The sequence below is a fragment of the Dreissena polymorpha genome, chromosome 13 (assembly GCF_020536995.1).
Source record: "Dreissena polymorpha isolate Duluth1 chromosome 13, UMN_Dpol_1.0, whole genome shotgun sequence".
In the NCBI taxonomy this organism is placed as follows: Eukaryota; Metazoa; Mollusca; class Bivalvia; order Myida; family Dreissenidae; genus Dreissena; species Dreissena polymorpha.
In genome coordinates this window covers 33,016,288-33,042,585 of record NC_068367.1, presented here as the reverse complement: position 1 = coordinate 33,042,585, position 26,298 = coordinate 33,016,288, and the positions used below count along the sequence as shown (strand labels likewise).

At 40.7% G+C, this 26,298-nt stretch overlaps 1 protein-coding gene across 1 annotated transcript in view; it reads left to right on the top strand.

Annotated features, from left to right (window-relative positions):
* The window catches only part of LOC127854563 (adhesion G-protein coupled receptor V1-like), a 139,848-nt gene that overhangs the window by 40,224 nt on the left and 73,326 nt on the right, over window positions 1–26,298 (top strand). The window contains exons 30-46 of the mRNA XM_052389627.1: window positions 763–880; window positions 1,460–1,744; window positions 3,367–3,539; window positions 3,745–4,000; window positions 4,405–4,530; window positions 7,299–7,417; window positions 7,927–8,105; window positions 11,016–11,196; window positions 12,177–12,335; window positions 14,674–15,049; window positions 15,390–15,515; window positions 17,489–17,671; window positions 18,053–18,192; window positions 18,627–18,726; window positions 20,568–20,747; window positions 21,177–21,431; window positions 22,358–22,442. Coding sequence (XP_052245587.1) covers window positions 763–880; window positions 1,460–1,744; window positions 3,367–3,539; window positions 3,745–4,000; window positions 4,405–4,530; window positions 7,299–7,417; window positions 7,927–8,105; window positions 11,016–11,196; window positions 12,177–12,335; window positions 14,674–15,049; window positions 15,390–15,515; window positions 17,489–17,671; window positions 18,053–18,192; window positions 18,627–18,726; window positions 20,568–20,747; window positions 21,177–21,431; window positions 22,358–22,442 — 3,041 coding nt within the window. The remainder of the gene's footprint in view (window positions 1–762; window positions 881–1,459; window positions 1,745–3,366; window positions 3,540–3,744; window positions 4,001–4,404; window positions 4,531–7,298; window positions 7,418–7,926; window positions 8,106–11,015; window positions 11,197–12,176; window positions 12,336–14,673; window positions 15,050–15,389; window positions 15,516–17,488; window positions 17,672–18,052; window positions 18,193–18,626; window positions 18,727–20,567; window positions 20,748–21,176; window positions 21,432–22,357; window positions 22,443–26,298) is intronic.

The following is a 26,298-nucleotide window of genomic DNA, read 5'->3' as shown; positions in this document are numbered from 1 at the left end:
ACATAAAAATAAAAATGTTTATAGCTCAGTTCAGTGCCTTGGAACAGTCAATGCATAGTATAGGGGGGGGGGGGGGGGGGGGGGGGTAAAATGGTGTCAACAAATGATTGAAAATTGTTCAATATGCATCAGAGCAACATAATAACAACTTTCTGAGCAATAATGAATTGAAATAAATACAAATAACAACTAAATTTCTCAGTGTTTACAAGATTTTAGAAAAAAAATCAAATTGTTTTTTTCGCAGATCATTGTAATTCAGCTCTTCAAGAAACCATAGTGCATTTTGTGAAAATCCCAATAATATAGTTTGAACGTAGGTTCAAATACTAAATTTAACACAATTTTCTATTATTTTTAATTGAGCAGAATTATCAATTAATGCCAAAATATCGATATTATTGACTTGGCAAATGTTTTGCTAACAGAACTAAAAAAATAAGAATTCAGTAGAACTGTTTACAAACATTACACTACTGAGGACTTAACCAGCGGGATCACTTTGATTTTAACAGAGCCTTGATTTTTTTTTACAATATGTAAAAGCAACTTTACAAGGTTTCAATTGATCTTTACTGAGACATTTTCGTGATAAAGTGTAATAAGCCTGTAAAGAAATGAGTTGTTGTATCATATGTATATGTATCATATAGAATAAACTCCAGTGTTATTTATGAACCAGATTCAGCCCTTTCACTTGTCAATGTTCTTGTTACCATGGTTTAAATTGTCAATCTTTTTGTTACCATGGTGATGTTTCAGGGAGAGCTGGGTCAGTTTCTAAGGTCAGAGGTCACCATACTTGCAAATGATGACCCGTATGGCAAGTTTGTGTTCCCCACTGCAATGAGACCAGTTTTTGTGAACGAGAGCAATCAATGTAAGAACTTACTAGAGAGCAGTAAATCATTAATGAGAGCCTTGTTGTGGGAAAACTGGGCTTAATTCATGTGCATAAAGTGTTGACCCAGATTTGCCGCCTGTGCAGTCTGCAAAGGTTTATCAGGGGCAACACTTTCTGCTTTAATTGTATTTTTGTTTTAAGGAAGTCTCTCCTTAGCAGAAATTCAGTTCAAACAGAAAGTGTTGTCCTGGGGGACGACACTGTACACACATGCATCAAGCCCAGTTTTTTCCAGAAAAGGGGTCAATTAAGAGGCCAATTTACTCATAAACAGTTTTTATAGTTAATTTTACTCTTTGATGATGTTTGGTATTTATTAAATGTATAGTTAGGTTATGATTTAATATACAGTATAGTACAATGTAGTATGAAATGAATAGTCACTCTAGTTTTTTTGGTAATAAGTACATCTTTTTAAATCAATTTGATATTATTTCTAATCTAATATTTATCAAAAAGCTCTGCATTTTATTACATGATCAAAAGTTCATAATGTTTATTAAGTAAATAATAGTTTTTCAAGATCTACAATTCAATTCTTATTATTTAATACAGTGGTTGCTATGGAGATTCACAGACTTGGTGGGTCATTTGGAGCAGTGGAGGTCAACTACATAACATTGACCCCCAACGAGACCTTCCCCTACATCCCAGCCACAGTCCCTAGAGCTGACCTCAATGACTTTCAGACTGTAAATGGGTCAGTGAGATTCATGGCGGGTCAAGAAGTTGGGACCTTTAACCTCCAAATTCTTGATGACCTTGTTCCAGAGGAGGACGAGGTCGTGTATGTGAGGCTGACTGGGGTCAGATTGGTGGAGACTGCACAAATCAGAGCAGGTATGATGAATAAAAATAGTTAATTTTGACAGGGATGGGATACCAATTGTCCCTTATATTTGTACTAAGCCTCTTGATTTTCTGGAATATTTCTGTGCTTAGTGTCTTCTCAGATAAGCCTGTGATTAGACACTACCCACCCAGACTGGATCTACCCACCCAGACTGGATCTACCCACCCAGACTGGATCTACCCACCCAGACTGGATCTACCCACCCAGACTGGATCTACCCACCCAGACTGGATCTACCCACCCAGACTGGATCTACCCACCCAGACTGGATCTACCCACCCAGACTGGATCTACCCACCCAGACTGGATCTACCCACCCAGACTGGATCTTTTTGTTTAGAAGAGACTTTCTTAAAACAACAGATTTCATATCAACAGAAAGTGTTGTCCCAGATTAACCTGTGCAGACTATCTAGGCTAATCTTGGACAACACTTTTAACACATGCTTTATGACCTTTCAGTGCGGGAACCAAATTTTGAAGGCCTTTGCAAACAGTTTGGATCCAGATGAGACGCCACAGAACGTGGCGTCTCATCAGGATCCAAACTGTTTGCTATTCTGATAATATTCTTTGAAAAAAATCGAAGAAAATGCTAATTTTAGAAATTAAGCGGACAACATTTTAGCAGACGACAAATTTCCCACAATGCAAAGAGTTAAGCCCTTTTTTCCCAGAGCACTGCTAACAACAACAACTTCTATATGAATTGTTGGTATTTTGCTTTTCACTCTAGGTCAGCCATACTTTTTCCTTTATGAAGTTAAAATAAACATTGCAATTAACCATTCAGCAAAGATTTCCAATGATAGATATCTAACACATCTCAATGTAATATTGTTTATTTATATGTAAACTTCATGAAGCAAACATAATAAAAAGTACTGTAAAAAATGTCATTGAATCTCTACTTGGAATTCCGAAAAAAGGTTAAGGGTCAGCTAAAAAATGTATGTACGGTAGAATAAGAGGAAACAACTTTTTATACCTCATGTTGTGTATTTGAATAATGATTCTGATGGCTTGCTTTGAAATTATTGAGCTGTGTTCTGGGAAAACAGGGCTTAATTCATGTGAGAAAATGGTTATCACAGATTATTCTCTTCAGTCTTCACAGGCTAATCAGGGGTCGTATTTCAGAAACATCTTCATTTCTTAAATATTTTCACTTAAGTTCAAAATTACAATGTTTTGTATTTCTTTACTAAATAAAGACATGCATGTTGTTTTGGTATTCCTCAAATAACACTGACATAATGATCATATTTTGATGAAATTATCGATGCTTCACTATTGCAGTATGAAATGAAACACTTAAGAAAAATTGCCAATTTAAGGATAAAAATAAAATTTAACTTAAGATGCTTCTGGAATACCACCCCAGGGGCGACACTTACAGCTTTTATGATAATTTTTGTTTAAAGCAAATCTCTGCTTAGTGAAAAATAAGTTTAGGTGGAAAGTATTGTCCGTGATTAGCCTGTGCAGACTGCATAGTTTAATTAGGGACGACATTCACAGACATTTATTAAGTCCAGTATTCCAAGAACGTGGCTCATTTGTTTGTTTTTGATCATGTAATGTTCTTTGATTGTTTTGCACATTTCAGTGGACAACTCGCCACGCCTTGGTACTGAGACAGACTCGTATGGGCAGATAATCATCTACAGCAATGACAACGCCAACGGAGAGCTGGTGTTGACTCCCCAGTCACCAACAGTTAACGAGAACCAAACAGAATCATTCCTGTTTGTGACACGTTTTGGAGGTGCATTTGGAGAGGTGATGTTTTATTTAAGCAGCATCTTGTCTTACAATTATAGTCCAATTTACAAACTCCCAAAAATAGAGTTAAAATTATATTATTCCCAAAATAAAAGTCAGAAACAAAGTACAATATAATTGGATGCTAGTGTTTGGGTAATACATTACACTTGATGTTATTGTTTAGATCATTTTCATTGCATGTTCATGCATTTGCTCCCAGGTGACTGTCACAGTAAAAACAGTGGATGGCACAGCGTTATCTGGCGTTGATTACATTCTCATGTCAAACCAAGTGACGCTTGGGCGAGGAGAGACAAAGGCAGCAGTTCCGCTGAGAATCATTGATGACTCCTTGCCGGAATTGGCAGAAACCTTCACAGTGCAGTTGGATAAGGTGTTAGGCGGAGGGGTGCTTGGTACTACCATCAGTACCAATGTCGTTATCAATACCTCAGATGATCCTAATGGAGCTTTTGGTAAACAATGTGTTTGCTTTTGGTTTGAGTTTTTGTTTGCATTTAGCTGTTTGCTTGCTATTATAATTATGACAAGTTCAACATTACTCTTTTGTTAAAGAGAAAGGTATCAAGTGAGTTCCTTGTGTTATTGTTTTATGATACAATTTATGTGTTGTTTTATTAAAAAAATTTATGAGATGCGCTTACTAACATGAAAGCCTGGTATATGGCTGAAAAACCTAAAATGCTATAAAAAAGACCTGTGTTCAGAATTAGATAGCAAGAATTGGAGGAAGATGTTGACAGCAGAGACTAATCTGGGGTGATACTTAATGCAAATGGATGAAACCCATTTTTCTCAGGGACAGCCCCTATTTGATATGACACCACTGTGACAAATTCTTCTGTTGTCCTGCTTTCAGAGTTCACAACTGATGGCATGTCAGTGGAGGAGCCAGACACTGGGCCCCTGGCTGTCAACCTGACAATTGTGAGGACGGGGGGAACCCTGGGGGTCATGACCTTGGAATGGGTCGCCATGCTGGGAGGTAGGTGTGAAGACTGGGTAACCCTGGGGGGTCATGACCTTGGAATGGGTCGCCGTGCTGCGAGGTAGGTGTTAGGACTCGGGAACCCTGGGGGTCATGACCTTGGAATGGATCGGCATGCTGGGAAGTAGGTGTTAGGACTGGGGAACCCTGGGGGTCATGACCTTGAAATGAGTCGCCATGCTGGGAGGTAGGTGTGAAGACTGGGTAACCCTGGGGGGTCATGACCTTGGAATGAGTCATCATGCTTGGAGGTAGGTGTTAGGACTGGGGGAACCCTAGGGGTCATGACATTGGAATGGGTCGCCATGCTGCGAGGTAGGTGTTAGGACTGGGGAACCGTGGGGGTCATGACCTTGGAATGGGTCGCCATGCTGCGAGGTAGGTGTTAGGACTAGGGAACCCCGGGGGTCATGACCTTTGAATGGGTCGCCATGCAGGGAGGTAGGTGTGAGGACTGGGGAACACTGGGGGTCATGACCTTGGAATGGGTTGCCATGCTGGGAGGTAGGTGTGAGAACTCGGGAACCCTGGGGGTTATGAACTTGGAATGGGTTGCCATGCTGGGAGGTAGGTGTTAGGACTGGGGGAACTCTAGGGGTCATGACCTTGGAATGGGTCGCCGTGCTGTGAGGTAGTTGTTAGGACTTGGGAACCCTGGGGGTCATGACTTTGGAATGAGTCATCATGCTTGGAGATAGATGTTAGGACAGGGAGAACCCTAGGGGTCATGACCTTGGAATGGGTTGCCATGCAGGGAGGTAGGTGTGAAGACTGGGTAACCCTGGGGGGTCATGACCTTGGAATGGGTCGCCGTGCTGCGAGGTAGGTGTTAGGACTCGGGAAAACTTGGGGGTCATGACCTTGGAATGGATCGGCATGCTGGGAAGTAGGTGTTAGGACTGGGGAACCCTGGGGGTCATGATCTTGGAATGAGTTGCCATGCCGGGAGGTAGGTGTGAGGACTGGGGAACCCTGGGGGTCATGACCTTGGAATGGGTCACCATGCTGGGAGGTAGGTGTGAGTTCCGGGGAAACCCCGGGGGTCATGACCTCGGAATGGGTCGCCATGCTGGGAGGTAAGTGTGAGGACCGGGGGAGCCCTAGGGGTCATGACCTTGGAATGGGTTGCCATGCAAGGAGGTAGAGGTGAGGACCGGGGAAACCCTGGGGGTCATGACCTTGGAATGGGTCGCCATGCTGGGAGGTAGGTGTGAGGACTGAGGATCATTACTTTAGAATGAGTCACAACGTTTGGAGGTAGGTGTGAGGACTGGGGAAACTCTTGGAGTAATGATCTTGGAATTGGTCACCATACTGGGAGGTAGGTGTGAGGACTGGAGGTTATGACCTTGGAATAGGTCACCATGTTGGGAGGTAGTTGTTATGACTGAGGGTCATGACCTTGGAGAAGGTCAGCATGTTGGGAGGTAGGTGTGAGGACCGGGGGAACCTTGGGTGTCATGACCTTGGAATGGGTCACCATACTGGGAGGTAGGTGTGAGGACTGAGGGTCATTACTTTGCAGTGGGTAACCATGTTCGGAGGTAGGTGTGAGGGCTAGAGGAACCCTAGGGGTCATGACCTTAAAATTGGTCAACATGCTTGAAGGTTGCATACAGTAACACTTGAAATATTTTATTTCGTTTTCTGTTTAAATTGCATTTTCCGAATTGAATTTTGAATATTGTGGCGTGGCAATATTTTAGGTACAAATTCGCTAGGTATAAATATGGTAAACACAATTTTTCCTGTATTTCTTACAAATATGATATGACTAGAAATACATTACTGAATATTCATACTTGAGAAAGACATAACCTATGCTGAATTTGATGTTTACTCTGTGACTTAATACTGAAAAATAGAAATTGTCAATCTAAAAATCTACTGAGCACTTCCACAGAAAAGCCCAAAACTCAATATTTAATACTTTAATACTTAAACTCAGAGAAAGAACCAGACTTAATGCATGTGCATAAAATGTTGTCAAAGTTTAGCAAAAGCTAAACGGGGATGACGCTTTCCACCTAGACTGGATTTTAGTTTAGAAGAGACTTTCCTTTTTTTGTAATAGTGGAAAGTGTCGTTCCTGATTAGATTGTGTGGACTGCATAGGGACAACACTTTATGCACATGCATTAAGCCCAGTTTTCGCAGAGTGTGACTCCTAAACCTGTCTGATATTTGTCAGGTGGTGTTGTGAGACTCATAAACCCATCTGATATTTGTCAGGTGGTGTTGTGTGACTCATAAACCTGTCTGATATTTGTCAGGTGGTGTTGTGTGACTCGTAAACGTGTCTGATATTTGTCAGGTGGTGTTGTGTGACTCATAAACGTGTCTGATATTTGTCAGGTGGTGTTGTGTGACTCATAAACCTGTCTGATATTTGTCAGGTGGTGTTGTGTGACTCATAAACCTGTCTGATATTTGTCAGGTGGTGTTGTGTGACTCATTAACCTGTCTGATATTTGTCAGGTGGTGTTGTGTGACTCATAAACCTGTCTGATATTTGTCAGGTGGTGTTGTGTGACTCGTAAACGTGTCTGATATTTGTCAGGTGGTGTTGTGTGACTCATAAACCTGTCTGATATTTGTCAGGTGGTGTTGTGTGACTCATAAACCTGTCTGATATTTGTCAGGTGGTGTTGTGTGACTCATAAACCTGTCTGATATTTGTCAGGTGGTGTTGTGTGACTCATTAACCTGTCTGATATTTGTCAGGTGGTGTTGTGTGACTCATAAACCTGTCTGATATTTGTCAGGTGGTGTTGCCCAAGAGGATGTCAGCCCGTCGTCAGGCAGTGTCTTCTTTGTGAGCAACGAGGGAAGTCGACAAGTCACCATCTCTGTCCTTCCTGACAATATACCCGAGGGTCAAGAGGTGAATATATACAATAATACTTTTATCCTTTGTAACAGTTTGTTTATTGTATAATAAACTATTGCATAATTGTTCGTGTTTGTGAAGTAATTTACATGATGTTTGTTAGTGTAAAGTCTCGGTAAAAAAATAATGAAAACTTCATGACAAATGGGAGGATAAAGATGTGAATCCCATATCATATGTTTCACTTGAATGTATATTTGTTCCAAATTATTACATTGAATTGTATTTATTTTAGTTGCTTTAACGTCATACTCTGTGAACTTCCCATATGCAAACATACAGCCACCTATTTATGCTTCAATGTAAACATGATTTCCTGCATCACATATTAACATAACATTTGAGCTGCACTCTGGGAAAACTGGGTAAAATGCATCAAAGTCAAATGTCATCCCAGATCAGCCTTTGCAGTTTGCACATGCTAATCTGGGATGAAACTTTGTGCAAATGCATATAAACTAGTTTTCCCAGAATGTGGCTCATTTGTGTTGCCTTCTAAACAGGATGTAAAGATCCAGCTGACCATGGTATCAGAGGGCGGTCGTATAGGGGCGCGGGGCATGTTCACTCTTTCCATCCTGGCCAATGATAACCCACACGGCTCCGTGCAGCTCGCCCAGACACAGTACTCTGTGTCGGAACTAGACACAAACTCGCTGCAGAATATCCGAGTCACTCGATCGTGAGTTCTGTTGTTGATTATGTTTGTTTTCATTATAAATCAGTCTAAGATATTTCGCTTGATGTAGGTGTGCCTTGATGTAGGTGTACCTTGATGTAGGTGTGCCTTGATGTAGGTGTGCCTTGATGTAGGTGTGCCTCGATGTAGGTGTGCCTCGATGTAGGTGTGCCTCGATGTAGGTGTGCCTCGATGTAGGTTTGCCTCGATGTAGGTGTGCCTCGATGTAGGTGTGCCTCGATGTAGGTGTGCCTCAATGTAGGGGTGCCTCGATGTAGGTGTGCCTCGATGTAGGTGTGCCTCGATGTAGGTGTGCCTCGATGTAGGTGTGCCTCGATGTAGGTGTGCCTTGATGTAGGTGTGCCAAATAATGTAGCAAAGTAATCATTTATCCATCCTTTAAGAGAAAATGATATCATATGTATTGCATTAGCATTAATGTAATGCAAAACTAACAAGCATAAAGTAAAAATAGTTATCAAAAAGTAAACAGACCATTTGATTTATTGTTTTATAACAGCAAACACAATACATACAAAACAAATACATATGAGCCATGCCCTGGGAAAACTGGCCTTAATGCTTGTTGGAAAAGTGTTACACAGGCTAATCAGGGACCACTTTTTCAGCCTTTATGTATTTTGTTGTTGTAAGAAAGTATCTTCATAGATGGAAAGTGTTGTCTCTGATAAGCCTGTGGAGACTAAGCAGGCTCATCTGGAATGGCACTCTAGCGACATGCATTACTGTGGAGACTGGGCAGGCTCATCTGGAATGGCACTCTAGTGACATGCATTACTGCTGTGGAGACTGGGCAGGCTCATCTGGAATGGCACTCTAGTGACATGCATTACTGCTGTGGAGACTGGGCAGGCTCATCTGGAATGGCACTCTAGCGACATGCATTACTGGGCAGGCTCATCTGGAATGGCACTCTAGTGACATGCATTACTGCTGTGGAGACTGGGCAGGCTCATCTGGAATGGCACTCTAGCGACATGCATTACTGCTGTGGAGACTGGGCAGGCTCATCTGGAATGGCACTCTAGTGACATGCATTACTGTGGAGACTGGGCAGGCTCATCTGGAATGGCACTCTAGCGACATGCATTACTGCTGTGGAGACTGGGCAGGCTCATCTGGAATGGCACTCTAGCGACATGCATTACTGGGCAGGCTCATCTGGAATGGCACTCTAGCGACATGCATTACTGGGCAGGCTCATCTGGAATGGCACTCTAGTGACATGCATTACTGGGCAGGCTCATCTGGAATGGCACTCTAGCAACATGCATTACTGGGCAGGCTCATCTGGAATGGCACTCTAGCGACATGCATTACTGGGCAGGCTCATCTGGAATGGCACTCTAGCGACATGCATTACTGGGCAGGCTCATCTGGAATGGCACTCTAGCGACATGCATTACTGGGCAGGCTCATCTGGAATGGCACTCTAGTGACATGCATTACTGGGCAGGCTCATCTGGAATGGCACTCTAGCGACATGCATTACTGGGCAGGCTCATCTGGAATGGCACTCTAGCGACATGCATTACTGGGCAGGCTCATCTGGAATGGCACTCTAGCGACATGCATTACTGCTGTGGAGACTGGGCAGGCTCATCTGGAATGGCACTCTAGCGACATGCATTACTGCTGTGGAGACTGGGCAGGCTCATCTGGAATGGCACTCTAGCGACATGCATTACTGCTGTGGAGACTGGGCAGGCTCATCTGGAATGGCACTCTAGCGACATGCATTACTGGGCAGGCTCATCTGGAATGGCACTCTAGTGACATGCATTACTGGGCAGGCTCATCTGGAATGGCACTCTAGCGACATGCATTACTGGGCAGGCTCATCTGGAATGGCACTCTAGTGACATGCATTACTGCTGTGGAGACTGGGCAGGCTCATCTGGAATGGCACTCTAGCGACATGCATTACTGCTGTGGAGACTGGGCAGGCTCATCTGGAATGGCACTCTAGCGACATGCATTACTGCTGTGGAGACTGGGCAGGCTCATCTGGAATGGCACTCTAGCGACATGCATTACTGGGCAGGCTCATCTGGAATGGCACTCTAGCGACATGCATTACTGGGCAGGCTCATCTGGAATGGCACTCTAGCGACATGCATTACTGGGCAGGCTCATCTGGAATGGCACTCTAGCGACATGCATTACTGGGCAGGCTCATCTGGAATGGCACTCTAGCGACATGCATTACTGGGCAGGCTCATCTGGAATGGCACTCTAGCGACATGCATTACTGGGCAGGCTCATCTGGAATGGCACTCTAGCGACATGCATTACTTCTGTGGAGACTAAGCAGGCTCATCTGGAATGGCACTCTAGCGACATGCATTACTGCTGTGGAGACTGGGCAGGCTCATCTGGAATGGCACTCTAGCGACATGCATTACTGCTGTGGAGACTGGGCAGGCTCATCTGGAATGGCACTCTAGCGACATGCATTACTGTTTTTCCAGTTTTCCCAGATTGAGACAGACATATTTTAACCCGTATAACTACTTGCAAGAGCTGCCATAGAGGTTTACAAGGCATTCTCCTTCCTCAATGTCTACAAGGCCTTCTCCTTCCTCCTTTTTTATATGGCCCTTTCCTTCCTCCTTTTTATATGGCCCTTTCCTTCCTCCTTTTTTATATGGCCCTTTCCTTCCTCAATTTTTATATGACCCTTTCCTTCTTCAATTTTTATATGGCCCTTTCATTCCTCAATTTTTATATGGCCCTTTCATTCCTCAATGTTTACAAGGCCCTTTCCTTCCTCAGTCTTTAAATGGCACTTTCATTCTTTAATATTTAAAAGGCCCTTTCCTTCTTCAATGTCTAAAAGGCTCTTTCGTTTTTCAATGTTGACAAGGCTTTTTCCTTCTTAAATGTTTACAGAGGAGGCAGTTTTGGAGAGCTGCGTGTGTACTACAGCACAGGCAGCGTGTCTCTTCTACAAGACATCAACACCAACATAGGTGACGCCAGTGTGTTCCAGTACTTCCGTACTCCTATACTCGGGGGTCGAGGAATCACAGGCACTGATGTCACAGTGACACCTGGGCAGAACACTTCACTGGTAAGCAACTAGGGCTATGCCAGCCCGTATTAATACTTTCTTCAACAGATCGTGTACAAAATGCTCTCATGGAATAACACATTCCTTTACTTTTAATATGCATCAAGTGTTAACAAAATGAAATGCATATTTGAAATTATATTTAACAATTATATTGCCATGCTCATTGTTCCAAAAGAAAACAAGCAGGAAATATGATTCAGGCTCTGGGAAAACAGGGTTTGATACATGTGCATTAGTATCATCCTAGATTAGCCTGTGTAGAAAGCACTTTCCATTTTTATGGAATTTATTGTTTAAAGGAGCTCTCTTCTAAACAGATCCCATCTAGGTGGAGAGTTTCATCCTTGAATAGCCTGTGCTGACTGCATTTGCTTATCTGGGACTATACTTTACAGGCATGCGTTAGCCCTGTTTTCCCAGATTGTGGCTCATATAGTACATACTAATAAATGACATTGCTTTTTTAAGCGCATGAACAGTTTTCCATGCCACTGTTATAATATTTCTCTTACAGCCAAGTTTGTGGTCTGATACAACACTAGTACTTGTCTTGTCTTGTCAATTTGCACACATATTTTCTTTACTCTTGACTTTTTTCAATCTTGTAATGTAGCACGTGGTTTCTTTACAATAAGCATTTTGCATCAGACTGATATGTCAATATTAACTGACAAGATCCTCATATGAGCCTGGTTCTGGGAAAACTGGGATTAATGCATGTGCTTAAAGTGTGGTTTCTCAGTGCAGCCTGTGCAGTTGGCACAGGCTAAACAGGGATGACACGGACTGCTTTTATGGTATTTTTGGTTAAAAGGAAAACTCTTGGAAACAAAAATCCAGTCTAAGTTGAAAGAGTCGAACCTGATGAGCTTTTGCAGACTGCATAGGTTGATAGGGAACACAACTTTACGCTCATGCATTTAGCCCTGTTTTTCCAGAGCGCATGGCTCATGTGTTTTCCTTTGTTGTTATGACAGGTGTGTGCCAAGGCGTGCCTTCAGCAGATGTCTTGCAAGTCTTTTGAGATCCATGTGTCCGTGGAAACCAACACCTGTACCTTGCACGACACCACCACGTCTTCTCCTATGAACATCACATCCACTAACATGAAATACTACGAGAAAGACTCTACCAAGGTTTGTGTCTGCATATTAATATAAACACATTTATGACTTTTACGCTTAAGCCTTGTTGTTGAAAAATGGGGTTTAATGCATTTGTTTAAAGTGTTGTGCCAGATTAGCCTGTGCAGTCTGCACAGGCTTCTAGTTTCAAATGCATTGACTATGTTTTTTAACAACAAATTTCATTAAAAATATTATTCCCACAGATTCAGCACATGAGTCAAAAACATTTGCCCTGCTGACAAACATTTCATATTTTTCCTATGCAATGACTTGTTTATCCATTCCTTTGATTTATAGCAATCCAAATAATCAGAGTTACAGTCCTGTGTTGAATTTAAGACATTGTATATTTATTTACATATGGAATAAAATACATTTGTAATTTAAAAAAACCCACTTATATTGTCTATTTGAGCATAATAACAAAGGTATAGCATTGTGTTAATAGCATTTATAGCATAACGGTAATAGCATTATCATGTGCTTCTTACTGTTGGTTAGCTTAGAGTGATTCTTTATATATAAAGTCATGTTTATTTGAATAATTATACGGTTAATCCCCATTTGTATGCATCTGCCAGCAGGTAAACTCATGTTCACCCTAAGGACGAATTACATTCAACTCAACGGCTAATTGAAATGTGACACAATTATACTTTAAAATCAATAGAATAAAAGAAACACGGAAAATAGTTGTCTATTATTACATCATTACTTAATGTTTTCAATATAAAGTCATTTGTGAATGCCTTGAAATGCATCTGGCAAAAATACCAGTGGTATCAATCTTATCATTAATAATAATGGAAGTTTGTTGAATTCATGTTCATGTATGTAGTAATAAAGGGTTTGCTCCTAAAAGTTATTGTTATACACATACATTACTCTTTTTCTTTTATATGTTGCATCCAAATTAAAGTATGTTTTTGTAAGGGCTTCTCAAATTAATGGTAATTATTTTGATAATTATTTTCTGATTCTTTGAAAAAAGTTTTTTGTTTTCTGCTACCTTTTATTATGCTCCTCAAAATTTTTGGGGGGAGCATATAGTCGCCGCTTCGTCTGTCTGTGCGTGTGTCCGTCTGTCCGTGCACAATTTTTGTCCGGGCTATTTCTCAGCAATTAATGACCGGAATTCAATTAAACTTTATGGGAAGCTTCACTACCAAGAGGAGATGTGTATATTATCAGCCAGTTCTGGTTGGATGATTTTTCACAGAGTTATGGCCCTTTGAAATTTTCCATTAACTGTACATATAGTACAATTCTTGTCCGGGCTATTTCTCAGCAACTAATGACCGGATTTCAATGAAACTTTATGAGAAGCTTCACTACCAAGAGGACATGTGCATATTATCAGCAGGTTCTAGTCAGATGATTTTTTTCACAGAGTTATGACCCTTTGAAATTTTCGATTAACTTTACATATAGTGCAATTCTTGTCCGGGCTATTTCTCAGCAACTAATGACCGGAATTCAATGAAACTTTATGCGAAGCTTCACTACCAAAAGGAGATGTGCATATTATCAGCCATTTATGGTCCGATGATTTTTCACAGACTTATGGCCCTTTGAAATTTTCCATTAACTATACATATAGTGCAATTCTTGTCCGGGCGATTTCTCAGCAACTAATGACTGGAATTCAATGAAACTTTATGGGAAGCTTCACTTCAAAGAGGAGACGTGCATACACGTATCATCAACTGGTTCTGGTCGGATGATTTTTCACAGAGTTATGGCCCTTTGAAATTTTCCATTGTACATATAGTGCAATTCTTGTCCGAGCTATTTCTCAGCAACTTATTACGGGAATTCAATGAAACTTTATGGGAAGCTTCACTACCAACAGGAGATGTGCATATTATCAGCCGGTTATGGTCGGATGATTTTTCACAGAGTTATGGCCCTTTGAAATTTTCTATAAACTGTACATATAGTGCAATTCTTGTCCGGGCTATTTCTCCCCAACTACTGACTGGAATTCAATGGAGCTTTATGGGAAGCTTAACTACCTTGAGGAGATGCGCATGTTATTTGTGGGTTCTGGTTAGATGATTTATTTAGAGAGTTATGGCCCTTTGAAATTTTTAAGTTGCTAAACCATCCATCATATTATTTTGTCTAAAGTTGTGCTCCTCAAGACGTTTCCTTTTATCTGAATATATAGTGCAATATTGTGACAAAAAAAAACTTTGGGGAGCATCACCCGTCTCCGACGGTTTCTTGTTTAACCATGCGTGCAGATTTTAACACAATCATCATGATTGTAACACAATAGATTTTTATTAACTTTGAACATCTGTTTTCCATACTTTATCTTTCCTTTCTTGTACATGGGTTGCAGGCAGGGGAGTTAACTGGTGTCCATGCCACGCCAGGTGAGGACTACAGCGTGGTTACCAATGGTTACATCCTCCTGGCAGAAGGCACCACAGAGGGACAACTTCCTGTCACAATCCTCGCAGACAGTGTACCGGAACTCGATGAGAAATTCATGATGATGTTAACTCGGGTGGACGTGACAGGTGCCCCCCCTTCCCCCCAGAATTCCCCATACCTTGGTGGGCTACGGAATGCTACAGTGACCATTCTTGCTAATGACAGTCCATACGGTGCATTTACAGTGTACAGTGATAGTCCGCTAGCAATGGAGGGTGGTCATATGGTTCAGGTGGAGGAACGGCCAAATTATGCTGTTGATTTGATTGTTGAACGGCAAGGTTAGTAGATTTTTAAAATGTTTGTTGTTAGTTATTATTTTGCATGTGTATGTTACTATGCTTATAAATGAGATGTATTAAGATGTTATTATAATGATTTTCAAGATACCTAAACAAGTAATTATTCTTGATATTTGGATGTTTTTGAAGTTTTGTAATGAATTGTATTATATTTACATTTTTGTTAAATAAAGATATTGGACATTTCAAGATATGACTTCCTTTTCAAAATCTATATTTTCATACGTATCTTAAAATCAAGATTTAAAAAGAAAAAACGGTTAAAATGATGTTACTTATTTATATAATATCTAAATGTTTATCTTGTTTCTACTGCCAGGAGGGTCAATGGGAGAGGTGTCGGTACAATGGTCAGTGGATGTTTCCAACAGTACTGCCGTATACAACGTGGACTATCGAGCAGACGGGGCTACCTTGACATACCTCCCCGGGGAGACCAGAAAATGTAACCACACATTCCTTTTATATACTGGGCCTTGTTTTGCGAAACTGGGCCTAATGCATGTGCGTACAATGTCATCCCAGATTAGCCTGGGAAGTATGCAAAGACTTATCTAGGAGAACACTCTCTGCCTAGACTGGATTTTCACATGGAAGAGACTTCCTTTAAATAAAAAATACCATAAAAGCAGAAAGTATCATCCCTCATTTGCCAATGCCATCTGCACAAGCTAATCTGGGACGACACTTTACACACATGCATTAAACCAAGTTTTCCCAGGGTACTTCTCTACAATAAGCATTACCAGTTGATTGAATCATCATTGGCTAGTTAATTAAGACTTCTGAAATTAGGTTAGTTTTTAGATTGTCTAAGCTTGTAATTTAAACATTAGGAACTGGAAAATCTGCAACGTCAATTTATTTTGGCTCCTAAATTATTCATTTATGCATATTCTACAAAATATATCCCCCCAAAAAGAGTTTATAAACAGCTTTTAAATCATTTTTTTTCTATATTAATGCATTTACTTACATTAATGTTTTAGCCCATGTTGATTTTGACATTCATTATTTTTAATCAACAGTTGAAAAGTTGTTTTTCTGATGTTTTATGTTGAATTTGGGACCTAAATGCTGATATTTAAAAAAAAGCATCACACATAGTATTTTAACCTTACTTTTTATGCCCCCGGTAGGGTGGCATATAGCAGTTGAACTGTCCTTCAGTCAATATGTCAGTATGTCAGTATGTGTGTATGTGTGTATGTCAGTCTGTCTGTCCGTCCGAAAAAAAACTTTAACGTTTGCCATAACTTTTTCACTATTGAAGAAAGCAACTTGATATTTGGCATGACCATGTGTATCTCATGGAGCTGAACATTTTGAGTGGTGAAAGGTGAAGGTCAAGGTCATCCTTCAAGGTCAAATGTCAAATATATGGAGTCTGTCCGTCCGAAAACTTTAACATTGGCCATAACTTTTTTCAATATTGAAGATAGCAACTTGATATTTGGAATGCATGTGTATCTCATGAAGCTGCACATTTTGAGTGGTGGAAGTTCAAGGTCAAGGTCATCCTTCAAGGTCAAATGTCAAATATATGGCGTCTGTCCGTCCGAAAACTTTAACATTGGCCATAACTTTTTCAATATTGAAGATAGCAATTTGAAATTTGGCATGCATGTGTATCTCATGAAGCTGCACATTTTGAGTGGTGGAAGTTCAAGGTCAAGGTCATCCTTCAAGGTCAAAGGTCAAAAATAAAATATAAAAAATTCAAAGCGGCATTCTCATAAAGCTGCTCATTTTGAGTGGTGGAAGTTCAAGGTCAAGGTCATCCTTCAAGGTCAAGGTCATCCTTCAAGGTCAAAGGTATAAAAAAAATCAAAGCGGAGTTATCATGAAGCTGCACATTTTGAGTGGTGGAAGTTCAAGGTCAAGGTCATCCTTCAAGGTCAAGGTCATCCTTCAAGCTCAAAGGTAAAAAAAAGAGTTTTTTTTCAAAGCGGTGTTCTCATGAAGGTGCACATTTTGAGTGGTGTAAGTTCAAGGTCAAGGTCATCCTTCAAGGTCAAAGGTAAAAAAAAATATTAAAAAAAATCAAAGCGGCGCAATAGGGGGCATTGTGTTTCTGACGAACTCATCTCTTGTTAAGTAATGGAAACAATTCAGTTTTATACCAGACATATTGGTATGTTAAGTTCTTAATCTTAACCTCTTATTATCCATGTAATGCGATAATGGGTTTTATTCCATACATGACATCTAGCAAAGTTCCAGAACTACCTGTTAATTTGCGCAGTCTGGTCAGAAGTTACCCTGTACACTATAAAATTACACAAGGTTTTATGGTCTAATTAGCTGACAGGGTACCTCCTTACCAGACTGCGCAGATATGCAGGCTGGTCTATAGCTACCCTGGCCGCATATGGCATTAGACCCATTGTCACATGATGCCGCTCTAATATTCCTTAGTGATAAGCATCACCATTCTGGATGACACGATGCCAGAGCTGATGAAGACTGTCATAGTCCGGTTGAGCAATGTCCAAGGTGGGGCCACAATCAAGAACAGCAACGCCACAATCCAAATCCTTGAGAATGACAATGTAGCTGGAGTCCTCTCCCTTAGCAGCTCATCAGTGCAGGCAAAGGAAGGTAATAATTGTGTCTTTCATAAACAACATAGAAGTTTACAGTTTTGTTTTTATTTTCAGTGCACATTGTGGCAGTTATTATAGATAAAATAAAGCATGATTTGTTTCAATTTATTTATAATTCATGATATTACTTATAGTTTGATGTATGAAGTTTTCAATTTTCAAATTGAATATTTGTAAAACATTTAAGTCTGAATGGTAATGAAATATTCTTTAAAATAAAATATTCTCAAAATATTCTTTAAAATGACCATATTCTCTTACTTTATTGACGTAAAATGATGCTTTCCATTATCTTACATGTTTTGCTCCTAATAATGTCAATGTGTAATTATTTACACTGATCAGCATTTTATTTTATTTACTTTGTTTCAACTAGGGGACACAGTGGGTCTGAAGGTACTGCGTAACCCCTCACAATTTGGAACAGTGAACGTGGACTGGGAAATAAGGGGCCTTAATGGCCTTGACCCCTCTAAGGGCTTCAGGACCTACCAGGGATCAATGCAGTTTGCTCCGGTATTCATATGACGTACAGTTTAAAAATACATTTTACCTTTTGAATGCCTTTTCTGATTTTCATAACTTTTTCATTTTAGTTGAAACTTTACTTTATCCTACCTTTTTTGTTAAAAATTCCAAATAGTTTAGAAATTTTAATTTTTACTATACATTTATACATAGATCCAAAAACTTTGAGATCTGTAATATCACACTGTGTTACTATGAATGACTAATGTTACATTGAGGCCAGCAAGATTGTTAGATTCAGCTGGACAGGAAGTTTGGTGCTATTTGTTATGCATTGTGGATTCTATATATGGTTGAGGTTACAATGCATTGTGGTTTATATATGTGGTTGAGGTTACAACTTACTGATTTTATGCAAAAATAAATTTCAGTAGATTTTTTTTTAGATGCAGTAATACAGTGTTTATGTTTACAACCTGCAGGGTGAAAGTGAGAAGACAATCCAACTAGAAGCGCTCAGTGACAACATTCCTGAGGTGAATGAAGAGTACCAACTCCACCTGGTCAACATGAGGACTACAGGTTAGCTCCATTTTTCTGGTCAACGTAAGAACTTCAGGTTAGCTTTGTTTACCTCATCAACGTCTGGACAACAGGTAAGCTCCCTTTGTTCACTGGGCACCTTATTCGCTGACCAATTGAGCCTTGTTTGGGAAAACTGGGCTTAATGCATGTGCGTCAAATGTTGTCCCAGATAAGCTTGGGCAGGGACGACACTTCCTGCTTTTATGCAATTTTGTTTAAGTTTACAGACAAATTGCCCCTCTTTTAGTGGCAGAAACTTTGCCATGAATACCATAATCTGTAGAACTGGTTTATGCTTTGTCATTATTTTGGATAGTGATACAGTTATCAAGGACTATCAATTCTAAGCCCATTAGAATACCTACAATCATCGATCAATTTTTAGCTCCACTGGCCAGAGGCCAGCGGGGCTTATGTCATGGTCCTGTGTCCGTCGTGCGTTAACTTATTCTTTAAACATCTTCTTCTCCTAAACTACAAGTCCAATTCTGATAAAACTTCTCACAAATGTTCCTGGGGTGAACCTCTTTGAAATTTGTTCAAATTATGCCCCTGGGGTCAAATTTGACCCCGCCCCGGGGGTCAATAAACTGAACATATGCTTATATAAAGCCTATTTTGTGCAAACTTTAAAAATCTTCTTGTCCATAACCATTGGACCTATTTCTACCAAATTTGGTATGTATTAAAATCTTAAAATTCTCTACCAAGTTTTTTCAAATTATGCCCTTGGGGTCAAATTTGACCCTGCCCCGGGGGTCATCAAAATGAACATATGCTTAAATAAGGCCTATTTTGTGCAAACTTTAAAAATCTTCTTGTTCATAATTATAGAGCCTCGGGCGACTAAATTTTGTATGTAGTGACATCTAATAGTCCTGTACAAAATTTGTTCAAATTATTCCCTGGGCTCAAATTTGACCCTGCCTTGGGGGTCACAAAAATAAACATATGCATAAATAAGGCCTATTTTGTGCAAACTTTAAAAATCTTTCTGTCCATAACTGTGTGGTATAGGGCTACCAAATTTGGTATGTAGTGACATCTAATAGTCCTCTACCAAGTTTGTTCAAATTAAGCCCCTGGGATCAAATTTGACCGTTCCCCAGGGGTCAATAAACTGAACATATGCTTATATAAAGCCTATTTTGTGCAAACTTTAAAAATCTTCCTGTCCATAACCATTGGGCCTAGGGCTACCAAATTTGGTATGTGGTGACATCTTGTAGTTCTCTACCAAGTTTGTTCAAATTATGCCCCTGGGGCCAAATTTATCCCTTGAAGGCTCCCATTCAAAAGTTGTTCAAGAAAATTTGATTCGTCAAAAAACATGGCCACAGGGTATTTTGCATATGTCATGAACTATATAAGTAACAGAAACTTTGAAACCTACAAACACTTTTTGGAATTTTGGAAAAAGTTTCATGATTGAATGAAGGAACTTTCATTAATCTTGTAGAACATGCGTAGATTTGATCTACAGCGTCTAAAAATATGTGAAATAGAAAGAACGACAATATCTTTTGGAGAGATAAATGTACCTACGTTATAAGCAAAGGACCTGTGCGACAATTACCGGGCTTTTTTAGTCTGTTTAGTTAACACCGTAGTAACGTTTTCCATGTATAAAAATGCTCACCCTTCCAACTTTAAGCGCCCAGTGGGACGAGGGATGGAAAGAAAAAGTCAGATGCTTGAGTACATTTCAACCCATGCGCATTGCACGCTTTTTTCGCATAAAAAAACAGAGGAGCGATACAGGGCCATCATGGCCCTCTTGTTAACTTATTGTATAACTGGACCCTTGCAGACATGATCCCTTCATATTTTTCTTGCAGGTGTTGGTACGAGTGGTGCTGCCTCACTGGACCCCATTCTCCGCACAGCCAGTGTGACGATCCAGGGTAGCAACAATCCCCACGGGGTGCTCCAGTTCAGCAGCAACTCTCTGAATGTCCGCGTCAGTGAGGCCAGCAACACGGTCAGAATTCAGCTGGACAGGAAGTTTGGAGCTATTGGTAAGGCATTGTGGGTAATAGATGTGGTTGAGGTTACAACCTACTGATTTTATGAAAGAAAAGAGTAAAGACTAAGATTTGAATAGACAGTTGATAGGCGCAGTAGTACTGTGTAATACATGCAAATTACAATTTTAACAGTAATACTTTACTGTCTTGAAAGGGATCAGATCACAATTAAAGTTTTTTATTTATGTCTTTGGTAAAAAATGAAAAAATATAATTCATTCTTTAATCATATTATAAACAAGCATGTATTGTTGATTTCTGACTTTTTTCTACTTATAAAAATAAACAACAGTTTGTTGGAGTTCTGATGGAAAAAATTAAATCAAGCAGCCCTACCGCAAAACACTGAACTGTTGTTTTTTTCTTTTTTCTTTGAATATTCCGAGAACATTTTCAAATGTTCCTATTTTTTCTTTATAGGTGCAATCCGTGTTGAATATGAAATCACAAATGGATCAGTTTCACTGCCAACAAGTGAACTCGTTTATGCGACCCCAAACACAGACTTTGTTGCCGAAAAGAAATTCATCGATTTTGCCAATGGTGTGTCTTCTGCTGCTATCAATGTGACGATCATGGATGATGAAACACCAGAAGTAGATGAGGTGTTTGTTGTACGTCTGCTGTCTGTTGTTCTGATTAACCAACAATCATCTGGAGAACCACCAGTACTGGGTATGTGAGGAGTTCTGCTGAATTAATTTTAGATTGTCCTTGGAAAAACAGAACTGTGAAATGTGATTTTGGATATGCATATGAGACTCGTACTGGAAACATGGAGTTTAAATCATGTTTGCAGAGTGTTGTCACAGATTAGCCTGTGCAGTCTGCACAACCTAATCAGGGACAACACTTTCCACCTACTCTGAATATTGGACATTTATTATCCCTTGTGTAATAAGACCTAATTGTTGCTTTAATTCCTTCGTTGCACATTTGCTTAAGACTAATGACTAATGGCTTATATAAAGGGGAACAACTTATGACTATTGACTTATGGTTATAATTAGTAATTGCTATAAATAATGAGTGATTGCTTATAACTAATCGCTAATGCTAAACGGCAAAAGGAATAAAGAATTATGACTGCTGACTAATGGCTTATAACTAATTGCTAATAACTCATGGCTTATTTCTGACAACAAAAGGCTTTTGAGTGATGGCTACTGACAAATGGCTAATGCCTTATGGTTTACAGCTTATGACTAAATATCTTATTACTAATTACTTATGTCATTAAAATGGATGTTATTATGGTGTTTGCATATATAAAATCTTAATGTTTAAATGTTTAAAAGCCATTAATAAAACAAGAAAGAAAATTTGGAGATCGTTTTTGTTACAAACTTGTTTTTCTTGAGGCTCTTTTATTGCATGAACAGTTTTGTCTTGTCTTGCTTTACAGGGAGCAGTGGTATAGTATCCCAAGGTATTGTTAAAACCAATGACAGCACAAATTGTTTTGCATTAAGAATCAGTGGTGTAGTGTCCCAGGTCATTGTTAATGCTAATGACGGCACAAATTGTTTTGCTTTACAGGGAGCAGTAGTATAGTGTCCAAGGTCATTATTATTGCCAATGACTGACTGTTTGCTTTACAGGGAGCAGTGGTATAGTGTCCCAGGTCATTGTTAATGCCAATGACGGCACAAAGGGTGTTGTCATATTCAAACAGGATTCGGCCACGTAAGTTATAGTATAGTTAAAACCTGTTTATTATAGCTTCATTGCATTGAAAGCCAAAGGCTTATTTAAGACGCTTTCATATCTGTTTCCTAGGACTCGAACCAGTGCTTGGTGTCTGTAGAACAGTCTTAAGAATGATTCTACTGTGAGGATCAAACCCATGACCTCCTGATCACCATGGGGACACCATAGGATCAAACCCTTGACCTCCTGATCACTAGGGGGACACCATAGGATCAAACCCTTGACCTCCTGATCACCATGGGGACACCATAGGATCAAACCCTTGACCTCCTGATCACTAGGGGGACACCATAGGATCAAACCCATGACCTCCTGATCACTAGGTCGACACCATAGGATCAAACCCTTGACCTCCTGATCACTAGGTCGACATCATAGGATCAAACCCTTGACCTCCTGATCACTAAGGGGCCACCATAGGATCAAACCCATGACCTCCTGATCACCAGGGGGACACCATAGGATCAAAACTTTGACCTCCTGATCACTAGGGGGACACCATAGGATCAAACCCATGACCTCCTGATCACTAGGGGGACACCATAGGATCAAAACTTTGACCTCCTGATCACTAGGGGGACACCATAGGATCAAACCCTTGACCTCCTGATCACCATGGGGACACAATAGGATCAAACCCTTGACCTCCTGATCACTAGGTTGACACCATAGGATCAAAACTTTGACCTCCTGATCACTAGGGGGACACCATAGGATCAAACCCATGACCTCCTGATCACCATGGGGACACAATAGGATCAAACCCTTGACCTCCTGATCACTAGGTCGACACCATAGGATCAAAACTTTGACCTCCTGATCACAAGGGGGACACCATAGGATTAAACCCTTTACCTCCTGATCACTAGGTCGACACCATAGGATCAAAACTTTGACCTCCTGATCACTAGGGGGACACCATAGGATCAAACCCATGACCTCCTGATCACTTGGGGGACACCATAGGATCAAACCCTTGACCTGATCACTAGGGGGACACCATAGGATCAAACCCTTGACCTGATCACTAGGGGGGCACCATAGGATCAAACCCTTGACCTCCTGATCACTTGGGGGACACCATAGGATCAAACCCATGACCTCCTGATCACTAGGGGGACACCATAGGATCAAACCCTTGACCTGATCACTAGGGGGGCACCATAGGATCAAACCCTTGACCTCCTGATCACTTGGGGGACACCATAGGATCAAACCCTTGACCTCCTGATCACTTGGGGGACACCATAGGATCAAACCCATGACCTCCTGATCACTAGGGGGACACCATAGGATCAAACCCATGACCTCCTGATCACATGGGGACTCCATTGGATCAAACCCTTGACCTCCTGATCACTAGGGGGACACCATAGGATCAAACCCTTGACCTGATCACTAGGGGGACACCATAGGATCAAACCCTTGACCTCCTGATCACCATGGGGACACAATAGGATCAAACCCTTGACCTCCTGATCACTAGGTTGACACCATAGGATCAAACCCTTGACCTCCTGATCACTAGGGGGACACCATAGGATCAAACCCTTGACCTCCTGATCACTTGGGGGACACCATAGGATCAAACCCATGACCTACTAATCACTAGGTCGACACCATAGGATCAAACCCTTGACCTCCTAATCACTAGGTCGACACCATAGGATCAAACCCTTGACCTCCTGATCACCATGGGGACACCATAGGATCAAACCCATGACCTCCTGATCACTAGGTTGACACCATAGGATCAAAACTTTGACCTCCTGATCACTAGGGGGACACCAAAGGATCAAACCCATGACCTCCTGATCACCATGGGGACACCATAGGATCAAACCCTTGACCTCCTGATCACCATAGGGACACCATAGGATCAAACCCATGACCTCCTGATCACTAGGGGGACACCATAGGATCAAACCCTTGACCTCCTGATCACTAGCGGGACACCATAGGATCAAACCCATGACCTCCTGATCACTAGGTCGACACCATAGGATCAAACCCTTGACCTCCTGATCACCATGGGGACACCATAGGATCAAACCCTTGACCTCCTGATCACCATGGGGACACCATAGGATCAAAACTTTGACCTCCTGATCACTAGGTCGACACCATAGGATCAAAACTTTGACCTCCTGATCACTAGGGGGACACCATAGGATCAAACCCATGACCTCCTGATCACTAGGTCGACACCATAGGATCAAACCCTTGACCTCCTGATCACCATGGGGACACCATAGGATCAAACCCTTGACCTCCTGATCACCATGGGGACACCATAGGATCAAAACTTTGACCTCCTGATCACTAGGTCGACACCATAGGATCAAACCCTTGACCTCCTGATCACTAGGGGGACACCATAGGATCAAACCCATGACCTGATCACCATGGGGACACAATAGGATCAAACCCTTGACCTCCTGATCACCATGGGGACACCATAGGATCAAACCCATGACCTCCTGATCACTAGATGGACACCATAGGATCAAACCCTTGACCTCCTGATCACTAGGGGGATACCATAGGATCAAACCCTTGACCTCCTGATCACTAGGGGGACACCATAGGATCAAACCCTTAACCTCCTGATTACTAGGTCGACACCATAGGATCAAACCCTTGACCTCCTGATCACTAGGGGGACACCATAGGATCAAACCCTTGACCTCCTGATCACTAGGAGGACACCATAGGATCAAACACTTGACCTCCTGATCACTAGGGGGACACCATAGGATCAAACACTTGACCTCCTGATCACTAGGAGGACACCATAGGATCAAACACTTGACCTCCTGATCACTTGGGGGACACCATATCCATTACCCCATGGCGACCTAAGTTATATTCAACATTTGCAGATGCATTAATAACAGACTGCGTAGAATCACTAGAATGGAAGACAAAAATATTTTTATGAGCACAGTGAAAATATGTAAATAATCTCAATATACAGTAATGATACATTTATAAGTGTCAGCACAATTTTTTAAAATTTTATTTCACACTGCAGAATACTTGTTTAGTAAAAACAGTATTCCACAAGTGAACAATGTTAGAACAGTATACTGGAGGAGTACAGTAAATATAACACACTGGGGTAGTATTCCACAAGTGAACAATGTTAGAACAGTATACTGGAGGAGTACAATAAATATAACACACTGGGGTAGTATTCCACAAGTGAACAATGTTAGAACAGTATACTGGAGGAGTACAGTAAATATAACACACTGGGGTTGTATTCCACAAGTGAACAATGTTAGAACAGTATACTGGAGGAGTACAGTAAATATAACACACTGGGGTAGTATTCCACAAGTGAACAATGTTAGAACAGTATACTGGAGGAGTACAGTAAATATAATACACTGGGGTTACTCTTACTCCTCGAAGGTGGGTGTAACATTTACTTTACCCTACAATGTCCCTTTGGTGGTTATTTTCTTCTACTGTAATTTAAGCAAAAAAAAAAAGTCATACATTTCGAAGTTTATATGAAAATCCAGACCTCATAGACATTGATTCATTCAATACATTTTAATAAGTGTCAATCGATTATTTTGTATTTTATTATACCCTCCAATTAGTAGAAATTTGGTGTATAATGCAATCACCATAGGTTAAGCTGTTACAATGTCTTATGTCTGTCTTTCCCTCCAGATATTGTTCCTTATAGTATGAAGTTGTGCATGTGTGATTTTTATCGTCTCGCGTTAGAAATGACAATTTATGCCCCTGGTTTGACTAAGATTTTTTGTAACATTATTATTGTTACTATAATTTTTTTTTTTAATATTTCTACATCTGT